The sequence below is a fragment of the Notothenia rossii genome (assembly GCF_949606895.1).
Source record: "Notothenia rossii genome assembly, chromosome: 5".
NCBI classification, from domain to species: domain Eukaryota; kingdom Metazoa; phylum Chordata; class Actinopteri; order Perciformes; family Nototheniidae; genus Notothenia; species Notothenia rossii.
Window position 1 is genome coordinate 17,888,457 of NC_136903.1, and position 25,240 is coordinate 17,913,696.

General features: G+C 43.2%; 1 protein-coding gene across 3 annotated transcripts in view; it reads right to left on the minus strand.

The window, feature by feature from the left end:
* Positions 1 to 418: 418 nt before the first annotated feature.
* mctp2a (multiple C2 domains, transmembrane 2a) overlaps positions 419 to 25,240 on the minus strand; it is a 35,241-nt gene continuing 10,419 nt past the window's right edge. For all 3 annotated transcript variants that reach the window (XM_079682353.1, XM_079682352.1, XM_079682354.1), the window contains 15 exons: positions 23,150 to 23,323; positions 22,339 to 22,469; positions 22,046 to 22,232; positions 21,747 to 21,840; positions 21,548 to 21,650; positions 21,348 to 21,450; positions 21,142 to 21,243; positions 20,955 to 21,029; positions 20,564 to 20,683; positions 10,736 to 10,855; positions 9,621 to 9,662; positions 4,842 to 4,951; positions 4,637 to 4,746; positions 3,381 to 3,478; positions 419 to 1,245 (listed from right to left, as the gene is read on the minus strand). In XM_079682353.1, the coding sequence (XP_079538479.1) occupies positions 1,186 to 1,245; positions 3,381 to 3,478; positions 4,637 to 4,746; positions 4,842 to 4,951; positions 9,621 to 9,662; positions 10,736 to 10,855; positions 20,564 to 20,683; positions 20,955 to 21,029; positions 21,142 to 21,243; positions 21,348 to 21,450; positions 21,548 to 21,650; positions 21,747 to 21,840; positions 22,046 to 22,232; positions 22,339 to 22,469; positions 23,150 to 23,323 (1,629 nt within the window). In that variant the 3' untranslated portion in view covers positions 419 to 1,185. The remainder of the gene's footprint in view (positions 1,246 to 3,380; positions 3,479 to 4,636; positions 4,747 to 4,841; positions 4,952 to 9,620; positions 9,663 to 10,735; positions 10,856 to 20,563; positions 20,684 to 20,954; positions 21,030 to 21,141; positions 21,244 to 21,347; positions 21,451 to 21,547; positions 21,651 to 21,746; positions 21,841 to 22,045; positions 22,233 to 22,338; positions 22,470 to 23,149; positions 23,324 to 25,240) is intronic.

Here is a 25,240-nt window from a genome sequence, read left to right on the forward strand (position 1 = left end):
GAGAATTGTTAGAGGATATACTTCAACCCTCTTCTTGGAAATACTATTGTGGGGAGACAGATGGAAAAAGCAGAGTATGTGTGTGTAACCATTAGATAGGCCAGGTGATTTTAGTGGAAATGTAAAGCACTAAGTGCTGAGGATGGAGAGTACTCTCTGTGAGATGAGCTCTTTCTCTCTCATCTGGACCCTGTTATTGTGAGAAGGCAACAAAGCAATGCATTAGGAAGCACACTGGAGCCACACAGCTTTGATGTGAGCTCGGTAACCAAGGCGCAGCGGTGGCCGGTGTGTGAGCTCTGTTCCAATGGCTGTGCTGTGTAATCAGATGTGTTTACTGTGTATTCAAGTAAAGAAGTGGTGTAATCCAACCTCGCTGGAGTGCAGTTATTGAAAAAGCAAGAGCAAAAACAAGAGCAAAACTGATCACACTCTTTATTCAGTATTTCTGCTAATTCTCCATTTGATGATGCAGACATATACTCAGTAAAAATATATACACATAAAGCCAGCTGGTAATAATACACTTGCAGTACATAAATATATATTTGGTTCAAAGAGAGAATTAAGAAAGCAATATATTATATACAGGAAATCCATACCACAAAAAAAAAAGTAAAATTCAGTACTCTGTCCTAATATTTTTAATGTGCAACTAAACATATTATTTTGATGATTATTTAAAAAATCTTTTGCAAAATGTCCTTTAATTATATCAACATGGTTAAAGAAAAAAATCCATGGATTGTTTTTGATAAACTGCTAGGCCTGTATTAACTTAACCTGAAGGCATATTTCTTAGTTTCACCAAAGTCCCAAAAAAAACAGTGGAGGTCTAAGGTAAGCCGAGCCCGACGCTTTTCATTCCTTTTCTAAATGATATCCGAAGATGAAGGCTCAGCCTCGCAGCGCTCTCTTTTCTTTACCTCCAGGCTTGTGATTGACAGCGCCATGTGCTGGCCTCCTCGCTGCTGCAGTTCACAGCCTCTGTCAGGGGGGTGGCAAACACACAAGCCAGAGAGCGGCCGGCTGCCCCTCAGCAGCAGGGGGCAGAGTTAGGGTGGTGTGGGGGGGAGGGGCTCAGGGTCACAGGCTCTGCTGGCACTGAGGCATTGTTGTCAGGTGGGCCGCGTTGTACCGTATTCAAAAAGAAGAGCAGCCTTTCATCCAGCGTGTCCGCCAAGCTTACCTTTTCTTCCGCGGCTGGTTCTGGCTGGTGGGCGCTCTGATCGCGCTGTGCTGCACCTGTAAAAACAAACAGGAGTTTGGTCAGAGGCAGGTAATCCGAGCTCAGTGGAGCGCACGGTAATGGCTCCCCTGAGGAGAGCTGGTGCAGGGGAAAGCGAGGCGGGCTCGGCTGTAATGAATCATTTTTTAAACACAGGAGCAGAGGGGATTAATCACAGGGAGGAAGGATTTGAAGAGTCAAGGGTTCCGTACCAGCATACGCCCCCCTCATTCTGCACCACAATCACAATATTAGAAACAGACATCAACTGTTGAGATGACCTGCCAGGCCAGTGAAGGAGTTGCAAACTGCATAATCACTCACTGCAAGTTATGTCCCCTGAAGAAAACGTTGTTCAAGCCTGAGAATCGTAGGCTACAAAGCGAGAGTTACATCACCAGACGTGTAACTTTGTTCGCAGCTTTACAGACCTAGGTGTGACTTTGATGAAAAATGGGACCTGAAATGTGACATTTGAGCTTTCAAACCCTCTTTTTTCTGCTGGTAACATGTGTAGAATTAAGCTCATGATGCAGTAGTCATGTTTTTTCTTCCAGAAATGTCTTGATGTCTAAATGGATTTACAAACTAAATGTATGTTGTAGAATCATGTTTTCTTTGACATTCAAAAAATTAGATTCAACTGTCCATATTTTTTTCTCCCAAAGCTGCCACCATAATCCAAAGACGACTGATCATAGGGTGAACTCAAAGGAGAAAAGCTGGAACTTGAAAACTTGCTTTTGAAGCATGCTTGCTGAGCTCAAACAATACGGCAAATCTGTTGAATAAAGGTAAGGACTCTATGCTAATTAGCCGGTCTCCATTATTAGAATGGGAGATGGAATGTCGGAACAAAGTGACTGCCTCCTGCATCAGAACATGAAACTGTCCTCAGAACTGACAGATGCTTCTTATTTCAGGACAGACAGTGTTGTCAGAAGTCCCCGTTTGAGGCACACTTTGTAGATGTGCACAGGCACTAATTGCCAAGTCACATTTGCAAGAAAGACAGGAGTCAATTTCCAGCCTTTGTGTTGTTTTTGTGTCCACACCTATCTGAGGATTGAAGTTCTAAGTCAACAAAAACAAAATATGTGGACTATTGTTTTGGGTCTCCTGTGTATATGATGTTAAGGTTATTTTTCTCAGTACATAATGAAACGTACTTATGATGAATCTTAAGGGTGTTTTGTTTTTTCATGATTGGAGCTATTTTCAAGATGTAGTTTCTCTTTTAAACCAGGCTAAAAAGTATTGTTTCCATGAGATTTGAAAGTGAGTCATTTTCAAAGCTCAAACATCGTATCCCAACGGGGAAGAAGACATACAAAGGATTCCGAATCAAAATGTATTCACCACCTTGTTTTGCCAACTCAGTCAGCCAAATCTCAAACAACACAGGCTCCCTCCAACATCACAGAGGAGTCAGCAACGGCTTGCTGCAGGAGGACATCAAGGGTGCAGCAGAGAAACAGACTGGGGTGAGAGTGTCTTTCCAGATCCAGACTGTCAGGGTTTCTCGCTGAATTCAGTCTGGCGAGTTACCTGGGAGATGAAGGCGCTGTGTGGCACTTCATTTCCTGGCCGAGCAAAATCCTCAGTCAGAGAACAGCGAGCGCCCAGCACCACTTACAACAGCCTGACAGCTCTCCTCAGCTCTGTGATGTAAATGCAAATGACATATCAGCCATGGCTAATATGTAATCACATATGGCACCCGGCAAGAGGACTGGGGCTCACGACTACATTAATTGACTCCACCACCCAGAAGTGACTGAGGCCACATCAGAGTTTCTGCGCTGACACAACAGCCAGAGACGTCAGGAGCCCTCCGCCGGCCCTCGGCCAATCACCGCATTTAATGTCACAGCGCTTCAATCAGACAGGCAAAATTGCTAATAACGGACGAGGCTGCAGCAATATGGCTGAGGACGGATCTGAGCATCTCCTCACTCAGGCAATGCGACGACAACATGGAGCTGAACTGAGGAATAATTGGGCCGGGGCTGCTTTAAAGGCGAGAGTCCATTAATAATCAAACAAAGCCAGAGGATATATTTCTGCAACACTTGGGAATTCTGGTACAGCAAATAATGCGGCCATCTTCAGGGAATTCCTTCCCTATCTGTATGTAAAATTGGACCCTTACCTTTTGAACATCTGAAGGCACCCTCTTGAGGAAATCCAGTATTTCATTATTGTCCATAGTATGTGGGTTGAGCAGCCTCTTGGTAAATTTCTTAACGCCTGTGAAAACAAGAACACATTAATAAATAAAAAGGTGTCATAACAACCAGCATTAATGACAGCGTAAAAAGTTACACTAATGAAAAGAGTTTTGTAACCTTATCTAGGTATAGAGTTTAGTAACTGCATTATATGATGCCATTTCAATTGATCCATTTCAGTCCAACTGAATTAAAGCCAGACCAATCCAATAGAGATGGATATGGATACAGGAGTACGTAATCAATTACAGAAGATAAATAATGATAGCTTTAGTTTGAAAAAGAGCCAAAGATTAATAAGAAAATGTTTCTTTACTTTTGTTTGCTTCAATCTGATCATTTATAGCACATCTATATTTACTTTGCACATGGCTGCACACCACAGAGAAAAAAACTAAATCTCTGGGGTCTTGTAATGGGACCATTATATTCACAGCTTGGTACTGCCTGTACCTCAACATGCAGACAAAGAACCTAAGGACTTAAATATGTGCAAGCAACTTGAAAGGCTTGCCTTGCAACCACTGAGATGGGGGTTAACTGGGGGGGCAGAGGAGTGTCTCCGACTGTGTGTTTTTTGTTTGATATGATGGTTTTTTGGTATTGATTGTGTTGAAGGCAGTGTGGAAGTACAGTGGTTGTGGGCTTACAGCTGGAGGAGGAGAGCCTGTTAAGGGCAGCATATCTCCCTGACCACTGAGATGACTGTCTATTCTGTATGACTACAGCAGATAATGAGAGGCTAGACCAGGAGCCTACAGACTGCCCAAGGACATCATGTATTATATACAGCTTGCTACTCTACCTCTGCTTTGTTTGCACACAAACCTTAGGCCTCGCCTCTGCTACATCAGCCCACACTGAGCAGAGAAATCTGCTCAGCTGTCTGATCCCTGTGCTTCTGCAGAGGTGTAGGCATGGTACAGTTCTTAAATTACTGCACTTCATTAAATCAAAGATGTGCAGTAAGGAAGACTGAATAAGTGTTGTATTTCTGCTACTATGCTAAGGGCTCGATTTTTATACAATTTGTTAGGAGAGTTTAGTCACAGTAATGAAGCATTTATCAAAAAGCAAATTGGAGTTTGCATTGCCCAAAACGATTTTAGTTTTGCATTCAGAATTTTTCATTCAGAATTGTAAGAAATAACTAAGAGTTTTTAGATGTTGAACTTACCCCATATCAGCACGATATATCGAAGAGGGATGTAATACAACAGTGCTGTTGTCACAAACAGCATCAGGAAGGCCATGCACGACAGGAATGGGACAGACCAGTTGAATATGCTTTAAGAGAATAATGGTGTCAGATGAATGCAAAATTAAATAAACAAACAAAATTAATTAAAAAGAAGTATGATGAATATGAAATGTGAAATTACTTCTTGATTCTCTCTCCGATGTTTGCGATTTCCTCCAAAACGTTCTGGACAACCAGCACTACTTCCTGCACCATATATATCTTATCCATCAAACCTTTCTTTCCAGATTCCTGAAAAAGGAGCCAAAAAAAAAATGCACAGACACTGATGAGGTACGCTGTATGTCAATTGTTGGGCAGGGTAGACAAAGAGCAGTTTATCTAAGCTCTGCTATTATGTGTGATTTATCTATTGAATGGCCCATAATGAGCAAACACTGTACATCTTCAGACTATGCTTTTGAAGATGAGACAGACTCAGTGCTCAGAAGCTGTTCTGTGGACGGCTGAGAGATTTTAGCTTTTGTCCGCCACACACAATAGAGCTGTTGCACAAGTGCCGCACAATCAAGACTCTCCGGTAGATGAAAAGTACACAAAATGGCCAACCGCAATCAGGCGGATTAGACGACCTAGACAAGAAGAGCAGGGGCCTCGAAACGCAGCAAAGATTCTTATCCAGCCCCCGCACAGGACAAGTTTGAACATGTTTGTTCAGATCTGTCAGGCTTTCTTACCAACTCAAACACTTTCCCTGCTTTAGAAAAAAACATCACGTTGAATAGAACGCCGGTCGGATGTGTAAACTCTTTCCCTCTCATGACTCTAGCCCTCCTTACACATGAGTTATTATTTGCTTTTAATGCACTTAGATAATAATGACTGTGTGTAGCAAAGCAATAAGTCAATATTTGAGGCGGTTGGAGGGTCTCAAAATGAAATAAATGTGATCACATCAAGGCAAGAATTGTGAAGCCTTCCAAAGGCAGAGGAGTGACTCGAGATAACACAAGTAACACAAGCTAAAGAGGGCTGAGAAGCCTCACATCAAAAGGAGGAAATAATGACAGGAATGATGACAGAGGGCGGGAGAGGAAGAGTGAGTGGGAGAGGGGGGATGAGAGTGTTGGGGGAGGGCACTCTGATGGACCCTAGCAGGAGGCTTGGGGATGTCTATATGTTTATGTACAAGTCAGCCGAAGCCGTCAGCCTGTGTGCATTGACAGGGTCCAGACAGAATGCCTTTATCAGAGCTTCATGAGGCGGCCCCTGGAAAACACGCACTGCCAGCACAGAGAGACTCCCCACTGTCAGGCCCACTCTTCTCCACGAAAGGCGCAGGAAGAGAGCAATTCCACACTCGCAGTGCCTCCCCACTGGGCTGGGATCTGGACAGACACTGGAGGCCAGCACTGTCCAAAAAAGGAAAAACTATCACAAATATGCTCCTTTTGAGATTAACATCTCATGGTCTGATCGTGGGGAAAGAGGACTATCTGTGTTTATGCATCATCATCCTGCACTCTGCAGGCTTTGGGGGGGCTGAGCAAGCCTTCATGCGTGTCCTTTACTCCACATCAGGTGTTAATTGAGCTCTTTATCCAAAGTTTATTTTGAAAGCGTGGGAACACTGTTAGAGTCTGCTAAAAGCCATTACAATCCGTGCCAGCGAGCACCTGATGGACGCCCAGAGCCACACTTTGAGAGATGATAGCTCACTGGATATGGAGCCTCATCAGTGAGGCTCACATTTCTTTTTACATTTCCATTTAAAGATGTTTAAACGACCAAATTAGATGATTTAGAATTCAAATCTCATAAGAGATATGAAGCATTTTTGGAAATGCACTGAATACACATGCAAGGTCAATTTAGCCAGAAACAAAGCTCCAGCAGGAGAAAAGAGAAACCATATTGGCTTTCATTTCTAAAGGGAAAACAGACAAATAGATGCACTCTGAAGTACACATCGAGAGGCAGAGCTCTCGTGATTATTATTCATGTGCTTTAAGATTCTTGAAATCATCCTGAGCGACCAAAACTAAATTCCTTCTTACATTAATCATTGATGATATTCTTTATCTTTGTTCATTTCTCTTTCAGCAAGAACATGAGTGCAGAGAAAATACAAATAAATAAAATGTCTCCTTCTGAAATGGAACAGGATGAGTGAGCTGGAGATGGACTAAATGAATCCTAAATGTCTGCTGATTAGAAAACCTGTGTGAAATCATATTCTCATTTCCAATAAAATGGTCAAAGCTTGCTTTAAGGTGCGGTAATGGAGAACCAATTGGATCTCCTCCACAAAGGTAAACATACTCTCACAGACATGTGGGCTGTTATCAAAGGCTGGAGGAAAAAAGCTCATTTAGCATCGCTCTAATTAGAATAAACGCTGCCAAATTTGAATTCTCAGACTAGAGTCTTTTTTCTAGTGACTTTTTGACAAAGATAAGAAGTGCATCTAAATGAAAAACACCTGTGTTCCAGGCAAATGTTCTCACATGCAGCTCAAATAAGATACTAAACCATTTGCAAGCATAAACACAGAAAAGCTCTCAGAGGCTTTCATATGTTGGGGAGGGGGGGGGGGGGAGGGGGGGGCATGTTCGGAACACCGCAGATCATGACATGGACAGTCTGTCCGACCGGTGTGTTCAAGGAGACCCAGCGGTGACAGTGGACTATCGGGTGAGAGATGGAGTAACCCCCTAGCCCAGTCTAGCACCCCCACAACTACATCCTCTCCCTCCCCTCCCCCAAACTCCCCAGGGCTAGGCTCTCGGAGCAAGTCAACCCCAGACCCACACTGGCAGCCGGGGGGCACTGAAGGGGCCGTTTCATCTTCCCTTTTCATTTCTATTGGAGATCTATGGACTTGTTTTGCCTCTCTGTTTCTTTATGTTATGATTAAATATTGTCTATCTGCACAATTGAGTACCTAAGGCCAAAGGGAAGTCACTTTGCCCACACATAATTTGTAAGCTGCCTCCTTCCCCGAGGACAGATTTGTTCACAGGCAGAGAATCTGTTCTGTATTATCCTGGTGTAACACTGCCTTGCCTTTCGTCTCTCTTTAACGTCATGCTTTCACATTTTTGCCGCTCTGTCTAAGGTTTAAATATTTCCTTCCTCAAGGGGGAAAAGGGGGATAAAAACACATTTGAGTGGTAATCATAACCTTCTCAGTGGAAAAGCCTTTATTCACATGTTAGAGGGAAGACTAGGGTAAAAAAGGAAAAGCTTTGAAGTCATCAAATTTAACACTGATCACTCTTTAACCCCAAATATTTTTAAAGAAGACTTTGATAGGAGGTGTAAAGCTACACTGCTTGATCTAACTGCATGATCTCACATTCAAGTGACAGCGAGACCATAACAAGACTTTCAAAAAAGCCACTTTAAATTAAAGCTGACAGCTTAAAACAAACATGGGTGACTGGTTAATTAGCAAATGAAAGGAGATATTTCATTTCCTCCGAGTGTGAAAGGGCTTAGGGAGGCTCATGGAAAACCTTTCAAAAAGCTTTAAGAGTTCAGAAACACATGCAGCATATTGAGAGACTCTGAAACCTCTCTGAAGACACTGCCATTTTCTGAACTAAAAAGTAAACATTCCTCTGTTATATATTGAGGTGTCAAGGTAAAGACAAATGCAAAAACAGTCTGTATAGCAATGATATTAAATGCAGTGCATACATGTAATCCTGCTCGATTCCATATTCATAAATACACAGATATTCGGTGTCACTGTTGTTTGTTTAAGCACCAGTTTGCCCGTTCCAAGCAATGATAGCAAGGCGGCTTCCCACTCTGTGCAGACATATCATGCGGGTTTCATCTGTGAATTAGCCCATCCTTTCAGACAGGATTTGGTGGATGTGCCTGTGTTTTTAAAAGAAGCTGGCTTTTTTCATAGCCTCGGGTCATCACAACAGAATATATTGAGCGCATTATGGATATGAATCCTGGGCCTAGACACGCAGCACAAGGGTCATTGCTTGGAGGCTTTGCGTTAGCTCCACACTTCATTGCCATAAAGCAATAATACACATCCCTGTTAACTCTTCCTTCTTTACAGAAAAACAGTGGGATGAGTGTAATTGAATATTATGTGCTGCGGGGAAGTATAATTTTCAGGCTACTTAAAGCTTTCCTGTTGTTTTGTTTTTCAAGAGAGACGATAGAGAGATACATTAATAAACATTATCATTTATGACTTCTCACAAACGAACACGTTAGAATGACTGATGACCTTTTGGAGCAAAGTATAAGTTAACTGTTGTTATTTTACTTTGTTAATTTGTTCTGGTAGTAAAAGGTTATTCTAAACACAACTATCCTATTTAGAAAATGATAATGAAACAACAAAAAAATCTATAGATTTTAGCCGCAACAACCGTGCAAAATCTAATTGACGGTGCGGTTTGGATTTAAAGATTTTCAAAGTAGTAACTCTCCGGAGTGAATTTATAAAGTGACTCTGAATACCCAGAGGAACAGCATAAAGATCGACACGCTACAAATGTTTCAAAGATGTTGCCCTCATTTAGGATGCATGAAATATTTCTATTCTCAGTCAGAAAATAGCTTCTGAGAAGTCATTTTCATAGTGAATTTGCTAAAAGACTGAATAGAATCGGTATAGCTCTTTGTTATAACAATTTTAAGAAAAACATTCTTAATATGTATAAGAATAAAAGAAATTCTGAACCAGGTATTTGTAGCCACCAAAGGTAATACAATTAGATTCGACCTTGATTCATGATTCAGAAATAAATATTAGCAGGGTCCACGCTTTAATTAATTTTGTCCACAAGCTTTTGAGTAAAGTTTCCAACCCTCTGTGTTTATGGAAATCCATAAAAATATATATTTTTGTAAAAATTGAAAAACGATAACATTCCACCAAAACATATTATCCCTTAAAATGTTAAAAAAAGACAAAATAAAATACCTTCTCGTCCTCCTCTTCTTCGTCACCCATGCTCATGTTCACCTAAGAGAAAATAAAGGGTAGAGGGTGATTTCAAACGAACGGGACATGTGGGCACTGGAGCATTTTTAACAAACACCTCGTAATGAAATTTTCTTTGAGTACATTCACCCCTATTGGGAGAGGCTTGTTTCCATAGAGACTGCATCACAGGGGTGACCTCACACAAAAGCAGAGGTGAAAGAGGGCCTTCCTCACAAGAGCACTGTCACACCAAAGCAATCTCATTTCTCCACAACATAAGCACACAGAAAAACAGAAAGAGGACAAAAAAACACATTTAATTTGGATGCTGTTGCCTAGATCACTTTATATCAAGTCATCCCTGACCCCAATGTGGTGCACACTGTGACATTGCCTGGGAACAGAGCTGTGTCACTGCCGGCCAGAGGGTCACAGAGGGGTGGCCGTGTCTCAACACTGGATATGAGGGTGAGCCTGGGCTTTAACATTGCCCGGGGAAGGCATCTTTGCCAGCAGCCATAAACACAATCACCAGGCCGGGGATGTTGTTTTTGGGGAGGGGGTGTGAGCAGGCCAGGCCCGCGGCCGGCCGGTGAGGAGGCTTTACAACACAGTGAAATTGGGGGGCAGTCAGAAGTGTGAACAGCATTAACCTTCACAGACAAGTGTAGGGCGACCAGCATTACCACAACAGCAGATAGAGATAGCTGTACGTTTGTAGAGAACTATATTCCTGCATCTACAGATGTGATGAGACTCAACAGACTATAGGCTAAACATACATTTACACTGATCTAATTTTAGTGGCGTCTTACTGCTTGGTGATTTAATAGGCCTCTGGAGAAAATGTAGAAACTGGCTATAAACCATATGGAATACTGCTTCAACTGGCTGTACTGCGAGGTGCTTTTTATTGCCAAGCACTATCCAGTGTACATGCAAGTGTTAATTGACATTACTGTAAAACTGCTATTTGCCCAACGTGTGCCAAAAGGATTTGATTCCCTCAGGGGTTGACCAGAGGTGGGTTACCATACAGATTGAATTTGCACTGTAACAGCATGCATCAACAGATGTGTAAGGATGAATACTGAAGAGTCCTCATCACTCACCAGGTCCTGGTTGGAGCTGGCCTTCCCTGCAGAGAGCTGGAAGTAGTGCCAGCCAATGAGCAGCAGCAGGAAGAGGGGCAGCATGAAGAGCTCCCAGTGCCACACCGTCACAAGGAAGATCTGAGAAGACAGGACATGACAGTATAACGCAAAGCCCATCACACTGTAGCAGGAGCTCAGCTTTCAAATCTCAGCAAGCCTGTTCCCGAAACAAAATATATAATAGATTTAAGCACGTCCTAAATCTCATGATAAGTACTACAGACTGTAAAGCCTCTGAGATTTACAGTCGATGGCAACAGATTTTACTCTTAGTGGTTTGAAAGTAACAGACATTGAGGAACAACTTTTAATATGTTGAAATCCTATTTATATACACCAATAACACAGCGCTGGCAGAGCGCCTTACGGGAGAACAGGAAGTATGACATGGATAGGCATGGTATGCTGTCTTTTAACTAGCACATCAAATCCTCTTAGATTCGGAGGCAGCGAGACTCTCCGATGAGACGCATATGGCAACTGGAGAAGCATTTGCAACATTTACCCCCTCCGTGGCGATGATACTGAGAAAAGCCAAGACCCCTGGTAGAAATAAGATGGATCACACTGAATGAGTAATCCCTCATAATTCAGTAAAGGAGTGGTGCTAAGCACATTGCACAACACCCACTGCATTTCACAGCAGAGCACTAATTGGACGGCTGCATTTAAAACCATTTAGTGACAGCCTAATGAGTCTGTCTCCAACTGAAAGTATCAGGAAATGTGAGGAAGATCACACCAGCCAGTTGACAGGGATGAAATAAAAGTGTCCCCCACAGCAAATGGAATCTTAAAATCTATTATAGTGTGATTTCGACATATGGTCACATTATTTACCACAGACGTCTTTAACAAAGTACATTTTTCCTCACGCTTTACATATGTTTTCTAAAATTAGTAGATACTTTCCAACATGCTAATTTCCTAACAAGTATTTCTTTTTACAAGTTTATTTCAAAGGTTGAGTATAACTGCTAAGCGGTACTCACACGATAGCAGCAATGTGCAGCCTAGGCTCTAAAAGCTTGAGGCTGCCTCGACTATGAACAATATGTTCGAGTTAAGCCCGAGACAGGATGTGAACCATTGTGGCCTTCAGGCTTCAATAGCAGGCCTGTAAACAGCAGACTGCTCCTGTCAAAGCGACCATACAGAGTCCCTGTACGTAGCTCTGGGGGCCGGTCTACCTACTGCAACACCAGGCCTCGGTTCAAACGGCCACCAGGGAAACGTGAACCGTGAGTAATGCCGACAACACTGTGGTGTTACTGCCCTAGGCTTCACCACCGTTCTGCCTATTATCCCCCAATACAACCTGGGAGATAGTGGATGAACCGAAGCGACATGCGGAAACACAGCGGGATGACCAAGGAATACAGCATTTAACAAATGTTATACAGTAGTTATTTTTTATAAAAGGCTCATTTGAATGACATGTGCAGCAACAAACTGAGCGAGTGGGGGATACAAAAAAAAGAAAAAGGTAAACAATGAATATGCATGATGTGCAGAGGTAGCTGCAGTACATCTCCTCTCTGTTATGAATAACCTACGTCATCTGTTGTCACCTCAGCTCCCATGAGGCAATTCTAAAGCGACGCTCCCCTCACCCCCGAGGAATTCAGCTGGCTGGCGGACAGGTAGCTTGTCATATTCCCAGTGTTCTTATAAAAAAGAGGTAAGAGAAGGGGGGAGAATGTGCCTGGAAACTGACATGAGCCCAGCAGGAATGTTGAACCTCCTTGCCCTCCCTGCAAAAGCTGCTACATTAACCACTAAAGTCTAATTGCTTGGTCTCTGTCTTCCTGTGCAAGTCAACAGAGGGAGCCAATTCATTTCCGCCCAGGGAGCCGGCAGAGAGAATCTGTCACAGGTATTCATAATCGCCCACTAATGCAAATTTCTGCTCACCGCGTTCTGGCTCAGTGGACAAGATAAAAGCCTACAGAAATACAATGCCTTGTGTCTAAACTGAGTGCTTAAATGAGGGTATAAACCAAAACTGTCAGAAATATCTTCTCAATTCCTCCCTCATGGTATGTCAGCCCATGTGTTCGGGATTTACATGCTTTTTTAACACCAATAAAAAAGATGGGAGAGAAACATCTGGGAAAACCTCTCAGATTCCTTCACTCAGGTGCACAGACTGAGACTTTACCGTCAGACATCCCGCAGTAATGAGCAGAGGCAGGACTAAAGCTTCCCCTTGTCTCCCCACATTCTCCAGAGTTTCTGTGAAATGGAGACAGAACTAATTCCCCACTAAGTGGTTTATGTTTTATTAGCAAGCAGCTGGGTGATTAAAGGACGTGTTGGACAAAGTGCAACCTTTCAGGCGTGAGTGTACATTTGTATGAAAAATAATCCACATTTTAATTGTCATCAAAGAGGCTCGGTTTCAGTTTTAAGGGCGGATTTGTTTATCCTTCAACAAATTACGCATGACAAGTAAAACCTTGAACTTTTTAAAGACGACAATGCTAATAATATGTTGCACGAGTGGTAAGAAGACAGTCATTTATTTAAACAAAAAGGCCATAAAGCAACAAACAAAAGCAAGGGAGGTAATAAGTAATGATATACCTGAGCATTTAGGTGTACACACAGCAGAATTGGATAACGAAGGACTTGTAATTGAACAAGTGTTAGTGTGTATGTCTGGGAGGAGTGTCTCTAATGTAGGAAAACTCCCTTGACAAACACCATTTAGCAGAAAAATTTCCGTATGATTATGCACAGGGTGCCTAGGGAGAAAAAAAGAATGAATTAATAAAACTATTAGCACACGGTGGAGTAGATGATGGAGATGCACTCTCCTTAGCCACCTGTAAGCGCTTGGAGAAGGGGGCAACCCTGGGCAGAGCAATTCTGCCAGCAGGGTTAAGAACAGCCTGACAGATTTGTTTTATAGTGCCATTAATATGATTCCACTAAATGCATTCTTCGCCTTCTCATGCAGATCCCCTGGCCAGCAGAATCTAGGACCTAATAATAAAGCACTCAGCGATTAAAAGTGTGAATAAAATAACTTAAAGCTGAGCAAGCATGGCAGCTCCCACCACCCACACTCTCCCAGGAGAGGAAAGGGGATCGTAGCAGGAACAAAGGGACAAAGACACCCTCTAAAAGAGTTTCTACCATCCTGTAAATTGATTAACAGAGGAGGGGGTTGCCCAGTTTAACAACCCAAACTACTGAGTGGCAGACGTACCACCAGACTGCAAGGCTGCCAACAGATCTTCCTATACACTACAGATAACAGGCTGTAAATATAGACATCACATCAGTATTACACACATAATACTGTTGATGAGACAAATGAATTTATTATTACAGCACGTGTGGTCATCCGTTATCATAACTGTACCAAGCTAACAACAGCTATTTGTTTAGTGTACTCCATTTCAAAAATACCCTTATTTTTTAAGACTTTGTGCAATCCAAAAACACGAAAGATTTTATCTTGGCTGTGTCTTCACTACTCCCTTTCGATGCACTCCACTTGGAAAGCTAAACAAAGCGAGGAGAGCGCCAGGCAGCATTATGAGGGTCAGTCATGGGGGCCATGGACGGATGCCAAATTACATGAACATATACTGAAAGAGTTTAACAAGAATGACTGCAGGCTGCAGGGTTTGTGTGTGTGGTTGTCTGTGCCGGTAAGTGTGTTTTTTGTGTGTTTTATGGACAGAAAAACGCCTTAATCTGACATCAAACATGTGATTTAGAAATATTAAGAAAATAAATAAAAAATATTTGAATAGAAAATAGGAACCTCTACAAAACCTTGAATAACCTGATAGAGATGGTCTTTTTCTGGGTGAAGTCAAGGGCAGTAAAATTAATCTGCATTACTTCCTCAATTAAAATACAAAAAAGGAGATTAATAATGAATCAAAGGCACAAGCAGCAGCTCAGCACATGCAGGTCTCTTTTTTCTCAGCCCGCCTGAAACAGAGTCTGGCTGAGGGCTTATGTTGGGGACAGGAACGGCAGGCTTTAAAGTAGCTGTAAACGCAGAGCAATGAGACATGTAATTTGTGTTGAGCTTGGGCCAGTGTGCGGACAGGCTTTCAGGGAGTGTCGGAGGCAGAGGAAGCACAGATAAGATTTCTCTTCAGGGCAGGTAGTGTGTGGGCAGCCATGGTGCTCTGAGCTAACGCTGAATAAATATTTCACATACGCTCAGCTCAAGCCTTATCGACTGGGGGGGGGGGAGAAAGAGGGAGACATAGAAAGAGGGGGAAAAAGACCGGAGTGAGGGCAATAAAATAGGAAATCTCATGTCCCTCTTCAGCGGGATGAAATCAGTCCTAACGGTACTGGAGTGTGATGCAATTCACGATTCAATTCTTAAATCAAATACAGTAGAGCGTACAGTACGTAGATATTTACAGCTCAAGTCAGTTTTGAACTTGTTAACAATTATTACTATTATTTTGTTAAATCATAGCTCAATAAATAGCAACAAAACTGCATATTTTCATAGTTGTAAATAAGCATTAAGAATTATATTCCGTGGTTAAATTCAAAACTAAAATTAAATTATGAAAATGGTGTCAGTCTTATTTCTGTTATTTCAGTGTTCACATATTTTTTCTTATAATTTTGAAGAGGCAACTGAATAAAATGCCTCCCTTTTTAAGGCTGCATGCAGAGTGCAGTACGATAGAGATAGCGGCTCTTTATCAGCGCTCTGAGTTAGAGGAGCCGTGTGAGGCAGAGCATTAGCATGTGCTCACAGGGCAGCTCTGGCCGTTGTCTCCCCGCCTGTCTGACACATGCCTGGGCCAGAGTAGCGCCGGTACGAGGCTGGAGCGGGGCAGTCAGCGGGCCCCCGTGGTGCCTGTCAGTGGTGGCTGCACTGACCCTGCACTCCGGCACTGGCCACTAGTGTTTAATCCGTGTCGGGAGCGTTAACACTAAGCGACCTCCTGGGTGACAGATCTGCCATGCGAGCCTTTCCCCCTGAGGAGGTGGGGAGGGAGTGGCATGGACTCTCTCTCCCTGTCAGCTCAGCTCACACGCACATTAACGCGCCGGGGCCAAGACCGGCCCCGAAACAGCCACACACAGGGGCCGATAGGTCGCTGCCTCAGCTGCCTGGGGAAAAGTGTCCTCTGTGACTAGGAAGGTGGCGAGTATGTTAAAGGCAGTCATTATAATATGGCACACACAAAGGGGTTAAACACAAAGCATACATGAAAACACGGATAATATGAAACGCCTTAGCAGATGCACAGCTAAAACCTCTAGACGATTATTCAGTGCAGTCAGCTTTTATACATCTAAGGACGCTTTTCTTGTTTGTACTAAATAAAACCTTCATGCTTTTTATAAATAAAAATGATGAATTTGGTCAGTTTAAATTGCATCAAATTATTTCTTAAAACTGAAATCAATGTCGCAAAACATTTTAAAAAAAAATAGGAACCATTTCCAGCCCTAATGAAGTGAATATTAACACAGAAAGCTTATTATTCCCACTAATAAGGGGACATGTTTCAAGGTTACACGCTGCATACAGTCAACCTCAAGAGCTGTCCACTGACACACAGCCATTCAGTGCAGATAAATGATAATGCTGTGATAAACTTTAAGACACTGCCGAGCAGTTTGCAAGTAGCCATCGACTTAGATTAAATATGAATAGATCTCAGACTCAAAACAATGAATACACACATCCCCATCACTGTCTTTTTTTACTAGACACATTCCCACTACTCAGTCTGTGAGAACTCCCACTGCCACAGAGATGGAGAGTGTAACCCCCATGAGACTGAAGAAACCCACTCCTTTAGAACCTCAAACTTTTTCAAACAGAGAGAAAACAGATGCGGAGCGAAAACAAGTAGACGATTCACAGGCGTGCAGTCCTCTCGCTGTTCTCACAAAAGCTCGGCCACACTGCAATGCAGTAAACCACAAATAGGCAGGTCCAAGACTCACAAAGCATCTCATTTTCAGGGACAGTGTTAACAAGAACAATTATGACAACTCTGATTATAGCTTTGATCTCGGCCGGGCTGGTGTTCTGGTTAATGGCCCACACTGCTGCGGCTCCACACAGGTGGTCTCCGGAGACCTCTGGAGCCAGATCTGACCCCGTCCTGCCCTCATCGGGAGAGACGATGATTTTATCAGCCTCCCCAAAAAAAAGGTGCCCTTCGCAGCTGCCAAGTGTGTTTACAGCTGCATCGCATCAAACATTCATCAAATGCCATCTTTACAGTGTGTGATGTGAGGCAATCAGCATTTCACAGGCTGTCAAATGATGTCTAAAGCGGTTGCTACCTGGCACTTACAAAAAGAAAACGGTTCAAATACTCACATGAGGTATACAGGTTCCTTTCAAGTCTAACTCCTGACAGATGAGGTTCCTCATAAGTTAAAATATTAATTCTACTTAAATACTTAAAGCGGTCTAATGACAGCAAAGCTCAAAATCAGCTTTCAAGTGTAAATGATCCTTTTTCTTTCATCCATTTCATCAAAATTAAAATTGTTCTCAACTTTAAACTTCTGAAACAGATTAATTTGGCTGGCTAATACATGCTCATTTAGCTTCTTATAGTTTTTTTTTTGTACTTCTTTTTTGTGCAAGAAACTTCTGCCTTAGTGTAATGCACAGAATGGAGGATTTCACTCCAAGTTGTTCCCACGAATGGCTCCTGTTGGGAAAAGTAACTGATCTACTTGGTGCTTCTTTTTACATTTCCAGCAGTGCTGTAGCTCCATCTACAGGTCCTATTCTTGTGTGCAGCAAAGAACTCTGGGTGACCCCTCTGCAGTCACTGCTGATGTATAGCACATTCATCTCGCTCAGTCTTAGTGAAAAGCACATCTAAAGGCCGTTATTTTATGAAGATTTTCGCTGTCACATTTCCTCTCTCCCAGAGAAAGGAACATGCCGTTGCCAAAGTCTCGAAAAGCGCAGATCCTAGGCTCATTACTGTAGCATAAACAAGGAGAGGGAAAAAATTATTGTTTATATTTCCGTTCACTGATGAAAATGTTTATGAGGATTTGCCAGAACTTTGTTTAAATGTGTGAGAAATATTTTTTCTTTGTTACATTACCTAATTAGAGACGTCCTATTTTAAAACTGCTACAATCGAAGGCGACTTCAAACGATACGGACTCTGCTGATGAGACTGCACTAACAAAACAAGTAACCCTCCTGCACTCGCAAACAGTGACAATCCTGCAAGCCTTTCTATTCCTCACATACTAACACTCAGTTGCAGAAATACACCAAATAAACCGTCAATCTGTAAATGCTACCTTTATATGTTCCTGGATGTGCAGCTTTCAGAATGCCACTCGTGTGAGAAAAGTTATCTTGATATGAACAAAGAAGATTTCTCCACACTTTTTTACCCCATTCCCATCCACTTAGTTAACGTGAAGCAGAGCAGTGATCCCTCGTAGAAAAAATGTGAATACCTTACACACCACACACCAACAGCCACTTCATAATGCATACATGAATCTACATAAACAGGATACAAATGTAGACTGCATGCTGTGTGGAGGTCAGAAAAATGGCCTGTGGGACTGAGTGATATAATGGCTAAGTATTCCTGGTAAAGCACTACGTGAGCATCCCGCAGTCCCAGTAGAAACCACAGCAGCGGTAATGCATTACAGGATGTATATGGTGTAAAAGGGTAGGACCGGTATGCTTGCTTGATAAATAATGTATTGTAATGTATATTAACGCTAGACCCACCACTGCAGCGTTTCCTACCGGCATACCCTGAGAAGCCCTGCGCTGCCTGCCACAGTGGAAAAGAGCAGACACTAGTGGTATAATTATGCACATCTGAGAGGCAAGCAGAGGCCATCTGTCAATGTCTGAATCAGTTACCTTATTACCACTGCCTAAAGATATAAAGATAGGAGTGGGAGCCGCTTTCATTAAGGCACATGGTGGCATGCTGCTTTGGACAGCTCCAAACACTAACTTAATTGCAAATGATGACTTGGAGGAGGAGGAGGAGGAGGAGGAGGAGGAGGAGGAGCTGTACAGAACCCACCTTTGGAGTGGGCAGGGGCACGGGTGTAGATAGCGGCATGGCCCCACGCTTGTAATGACTGTCAGTCAAGACCTTGTTGTTTCCCTGGCTGACCAAAGTTCAGAGTGTTTCCGGCTACTATCAATTACTTGCTATACAGACATGTGATTTGCATGTTTTGCTGTGCTTGTAACTTGTCGAGAATATAATAACTCATTGAAAAAAATATAACTTTTCACTCGTTGAACTCTCAGTCTGCTGGTGAGTGGGTGATGAATACACAGTGGCAGATTCAATCTATTTGTGCGGATCTCGCCTGGCACCTTCGACACTTACACTATTTGAAGCGCACCTCGTGGCCGACAAAAGGCGTTCTCTGACTACTTGCAGTACTGTCTGCTTTTTAAAAAAAATGATCAACCAGTGTGCTGGTGTGAGTGTCTGAATACAGAGCAGTTGTTTCAGATAAAGAGGAAGAGCATCTACAGTTAATGTCACAGGATTTACCATCCGCACTGACAGGGAGCGGATGATACATTGTCGACAAAAATAAGATTGGGAAGCACTACATTAAAGTCACAATGATGATCCTTATGAAAATAGTGAGGGAGGCTTTTTCCCCCCGTCATTCTAAGATCTCCATTTGTGTGCTGCACTCCTAAACAGCAGGTGGAGCAGAAGTGGAAATTAAAGATTAGAGAGTGCTACCACACACTCCCATCGCCTGCGGAGGATCTAATTATAGGTGGAGGAAGATGGCCCCGTCCCGCTGACCTGTCACCTGCCTATCCTACTGCTCTCCTGGCCATATCCCCGCCTCCAAGTCTCTCGCTATCTGCCTTCCTACACCGCACTCTTACCCAACTGTCTTCCTCTCTCTGTGCACCAACTTTCTTTCCCAGATAGTAGCCTGCCTACCACTCTGTCCTTATACAATCAACCGCATTGTTCTCCGTCTTCCTGTCTGTGTGTCCGCCGGCCTGTCTGTGTGCCTGTGCTGTTCTAAAGGCAGTGATACATTGAGCCTGGCCATTGCCTGGGGGGATTTGCACCTCAGGATCAGTGAGAAGGGCTTACAGAATACACCAGGTATGAATTGCATGTCATTCTGAGACAGAGCAGACAGAAGAAAGGCGGTGAAAGGAGAGTTCTTCACACACCCTGTCTGTGACCGCTTCCTCACCCTGACACGGCGCTGGCAGGGCTTTCATGGCAAGTGTACACTCTTAATCATGACATTACATGTGCTGTACTGAGGGGGATTCACAGGGTGATTTCAGATTATTTAAGCTTAGGACCTTAGATCACATACCCTCATTAAAAACAGCTAAACAGAGACATTTAAACAAGGTTCAAATCTCGGAGGCAGGCTGTCACTCCTCCACCCAAGGAAGCTGGGACTGTGATCCTGCTTACACCGTCCCCCGGGCGAAGAGGCTTTACTAAGAAGTCAGATGTACAAACGCCCAAACCCCACCCCTTCAAATACACTCTAATGTCATCAGAACTGAAGGAAAGCCAAGTGGGGTTTGATTTGAAGGATAGAGCACATCCATCAAATGTGCATGGGATAAAAACAGAAGGTAGCCATTGTTTTTCATGGGAAAAAGATGAGCAGAGGAAAGAAAATGACTAAACCAAAGATTCTCCCCAAGATCTAATTCACATAAAATGGAAGAGTTAAAACTGGGTTGCAGTGGAATGGGACAAAACTTGTTCGCCCCAAGGCTTAAAGAGAGTTCATTAACGTGAAGCAATGACTTACCAGAAAGGCTATTAGACTCCGTTGCGTGCTCTCCCATTGAAAACAGCTTTTAATGTACTGTAACGTGTACAGAACTGCTGTGCTGATATTTCGAACCCGATATATATTCCGGGCAAGAACCTAATCGGAAATAATTGGGAAAAAAACAATGTTAGTATCTTTTGATTCTAGACATAATGTTTATGACTTTGCAATGAGTTTCAATCAGCTTTACAATCCCCTATTTGCTATTTGTGAAATTAGATGATTAAAGCCAATTAAACTAATTAGTTTGACTATGTCCGATCCAAACTGCGACCGTGTGTAGCTTTGTTGCTGCTACTTTATTATTGGGATGTGAGGGAAACAAACTGGCAAGTCTTTCTAATCCATCTGCTACATTTTTTTTTACCTTTTTGGAGAATTTCTGGTTTTCCTCCATTAGTTTTGTCTCCTTCGGTTTAAAGGTTCTGATACCAGCTCGGACCTGGACCAAGAAACACACACTGCCATTAAACTACTTCATGACTCCAAGTTATATGATATATGGAACATCAGCATTTTCAAACAAGCTGGAACAAATAAAGTTTCATCCTTACTTTGTTGTAGATAACATCCAGCACCAGTGTGATTGTTCCCTTTGATGCACTTCCCAAGTCTTCTTTCTTCAACAACAGACATATCTGCTGCCCATTTTGAACCTTTTAGATAAACAAAAATGTGTATTTTGTGACAGATATTATTACGCGAGACAAACTAAAGACAGTCACAGTAGTATGTATTGGCTAATCTTAAATACACTTACGGTCAGTAATGGAATGTCTACTTTCCCCAAAAAGTTTGGGGCTTTGTCTCCATTTTCATCGAGGAGAGTCAACTCTATCACATCGTGAATGTCCTTTATTGGGCTGAAACATTGCAATTAAGAAACATGTAATTCACAATAAAACAAACAACATAATAATATGAATGTTGATACAATTTCTTTCACACATATCGTCGTACAATGTTAGGGCTTTGTTCCACTCTGGATTGACGGTCTTGTAGAATGTGTGGGTTTGAAGTTTGCTGTTTCCGAGCTCAACAACACAAAAAGGGTTGCTTTTGCCTGCAAATAATTAAAAAGTGTGTTTATTTATGTAAACAAAAAGCCCTGATTGTGATGATAGAAAAACAGAGAAGTGAATCAGTGTAACAGAATTACCATTGAGGTCTGTGGCAGGAAGATCATTTGCCTTTACGACTTTGACCTGAAGGAAACCAACCTCTCCCACACACTTGTGTGTGTTCTTAAGGCTCTGGAAAAGATAAATAACAAAAGTTGTTCAACACCATTTAAGAGCATTGTTGTTTAATGTACTACATCAAGCTGCATTCTTAAACACATGACATATCATTCACGACATATCTGTATTTCTTACTGAACTGTAATAGTGGTGTGATTTAATGCCAACATTTGGGGGGCTTTTCTTTTTGCATAAACTTGGACAAAAAATAGCTTACGAGTTTTTCCTGTACTGTGTCTCTCTCATCAGGGCTCTCCAAGGTAGCTGTTTCAATGTCAGAGATGGAGACTCCCCAGCAGGGTCTCAGGGTGACCAGAAACACCAGCCTGCCCTTTCCTGGGTCCAGCACATGAGTGTAGAGCTGCCTCTCATTAAGTGGAAGTCTCGATAGGGCAATCTCAAACCTGAGACACACAAGGAAAATAGTACCATAGAAACACATAAGGCCAATTAGTTCTGTGGAGGAGCCAATGTGAGCAAAATTAACACTACCCATATGGAAATACTTACATCCCCCATGATTCCTCACCCTTCCTCCCTCTCTTTGAGTAAACCTCCACCTGCAGAGGTTCCTGGTTATCTTCAAACTGATTGAAGTCAAACTGCTCTCTCCACTGGGGATTGGCCTGAACGCAGAGGTTCTGAGGGCAGTCGAGACACAGATTCAGCACATACAGTAACGCAGAAACAAACACACAGACACACACACTTTGAATCAATGACAGCTTTAATGCATTATCAGACTGAGCAGCTCCTGCATGACAGGTGGATTAAGGCTTCATTCAGTCCAACCAGAACGAAGCAGGAGAGGAGAAAGAGAGGTGTGCTGTGTGTATGTGTCTCTATTTGTGTCTGCTTGTATGTGTACACCTCAGTAGCCACTCTGGGATTGTAAACACTGACAGCTTCCAATTAGAATCAGCTTTGTCCAACAAACAAACAAGCAGAGAGGAAAGCAGAGAGGTTTACAAAGAAATGACACGACAACACAAGACAAGTGCACCGTAGAATCATCAGGGGGGAGGCCAACAAGTACAGGTAGATGAACAGGGCATGCTGGGTATGCAAATGAGAGCAATGAAGCCCAGCACCCGAAGCATAGGGAGAAGTGAGTGGCAGCCTTGCCCAGTCTAATGAGCTGCCTCTGCCATGGCCCAGTGAGCCAAGGTGGAGGTGAGTCACTGACAGGCACCTGCTGAGACAGGGAAGCGGGGAAGTAAGAGATAGGGGCTGGGAGGGAAGACTTGAAGTATAAAGAGCAGACATTAAAAGGAAAGAGGAGAGGAGAAGTAAAGACTTTAAGAACAAAATAAAGTCCAACCTTGCTTTTGTACTTCTGGTCACCAAGGCGAAAGCGGACGTAGATGTCCCCTTCGCCATACTGCGGCAGGTCCAGTCCCTCCACCAAGGTGACACCGAGCACTCCTGTCCACTTCTGGTTCTTCAGCGGATTTCTCTGCGTCTCACTTGGCCGCTGGGTTGGTGGGGCCGGGTTCTGCAGCAGGGCAAAGACACACACAGACAGTTTTTTCCTAAAAGCTCCTTGTGTGTGGACGCTTTCTGCTTCCCCCTCAGTATACCAGCTCCTGCCTCAGCTTGGCACCTCATCATGTTCACAGAGTGCATGAAAGTAGGACAAAGGTCCACACTATACAGCACATCTCTGTTGGAGCACATTAGCACATCTCTACTGACAGGTAAGCCACACCATGGAGGCTCCTGGAGAGCGAGGAAGAGAGGGACGTCAGCGAGCAGCCAGATGTCCCTGGCTGTGACAGTCCCACTCATCACTGGCTCCCAGACTGAGTGTGGGGAGGCAGGACACTTGGCATACTGCACAAGAGACAGCAGGCAGCAGTGAGTAATGATGCACACCGCACAGCTCTCTCATCAGCAAATTATGCATACATGCAGTATGTATGTATGTATGTATGTATGTATAGCCTGCATCAGAGTTTACTGCATGTTGGCAAATTCATCCAATATTTATTTAACTAGCAAAATAACAAATAGTTCCTACTCGAGTGATTCTACAAAACTAACATACTGTACATGTTGTGCATTTGAGAACTCTTTGGAAATCAAGGACAAGCCCAGCAAATAATGGACTGCTCCTGCCGTGTGTCACAGAGGGAGTGAGAGAGAGAGGCCTTGATATGTGTCCATGTTAGAGTTCCCGTGAGGCCATGCGGTAATAGGCCAGGGCTGTAAAAACAAACAGCAGAGAGGTTGTGTAGGGCGGACTGTAATTAAAGAGCAGGACCGTAATCTGCTCTCGCCTCTTTGATTGCCCAGCTCCTTCCACTGCCCTGGCGACGCTGCTTCAAACAGCCCCACTACAACTCCCCTGCCACTCCGGCCCCTCCTCTTCACTGCTGGGTCACAACCCACATTGCCACCCAATCCGGAGGGGATCAAAGCACATCTCAGGGACCTGAATTAACATGGAATACCACAGGCACAGCCCTATAAATATCAGCCCCTTCAAAAGAAGTGGAACAGAGGGAGTGGAGGAGCGATATAAAACAGGCCTCAGCCAAGTCATCCCAAGTGTTTATCTTGGACACATTTCTATCTCAGCGGCCAATAAAACAATTCCACTTAACTGTAAGTGGCCCCTAAAGAGAATCTATTCCTGGTCCTAAAAGGGCCGTGCGATTGCTTCCATATGGTGGGACAGCATGGGGACAAGCACGATGAGCTCAGACCCAGGTCCATTTGGCGGGTACCTCAGCACTGTCCATCCACAGCTGTGATATTACATCCTAACATCTGGGTTATTGCCCGCTATGCCTGGGAATTATCAGCATTGCCGATCTTAGGCATCTCACACTGGCAACATGCCTCGAACAGCAGAGCCCCCCTCCCGCCTCTCCCATACAGCCCCCTCCTGTTTGAAACACTATCACACAGCAGAGTTTTACTCAGGCACTTGCCATTCCCTGTCTCTGTGGTGGTAACACAGAGGGAGGAAACGAGGTTCTGTAAGAGGGGGAGTGGAGCTGTAAGAGCTGGGTATTCAGCACTTCCAGGATAGGTGTTAAATGCAATGAGATATTGTACGTTTGTCAAAAATGAAATGGGAAAGAAATGGCATTGTTACGTTGTTAAATTAGCACTGCGATTTAGGCAGCAGAACATTGTGAAGAGTCCCATCACACATTTCTGTCTCCCTTTGAGTATCTTTAACCATCTGTAGCGGATAACCTGCAATGTGTATGAAAATGGCTTCATTCCTTTGTTATCTAATTTTAAATTGAGATTGTCTACTGGACCATCAAGAGACTGAACAGTGGCAGATGTAGTGACTACATAGGTGTGAATATAAACCCACTCGCTGCAGTGTGAGTCCCAAACAGCAACCCTCCTATTTCACTCTAAATCTAATTACAGCTGCAATATATTGAAACCC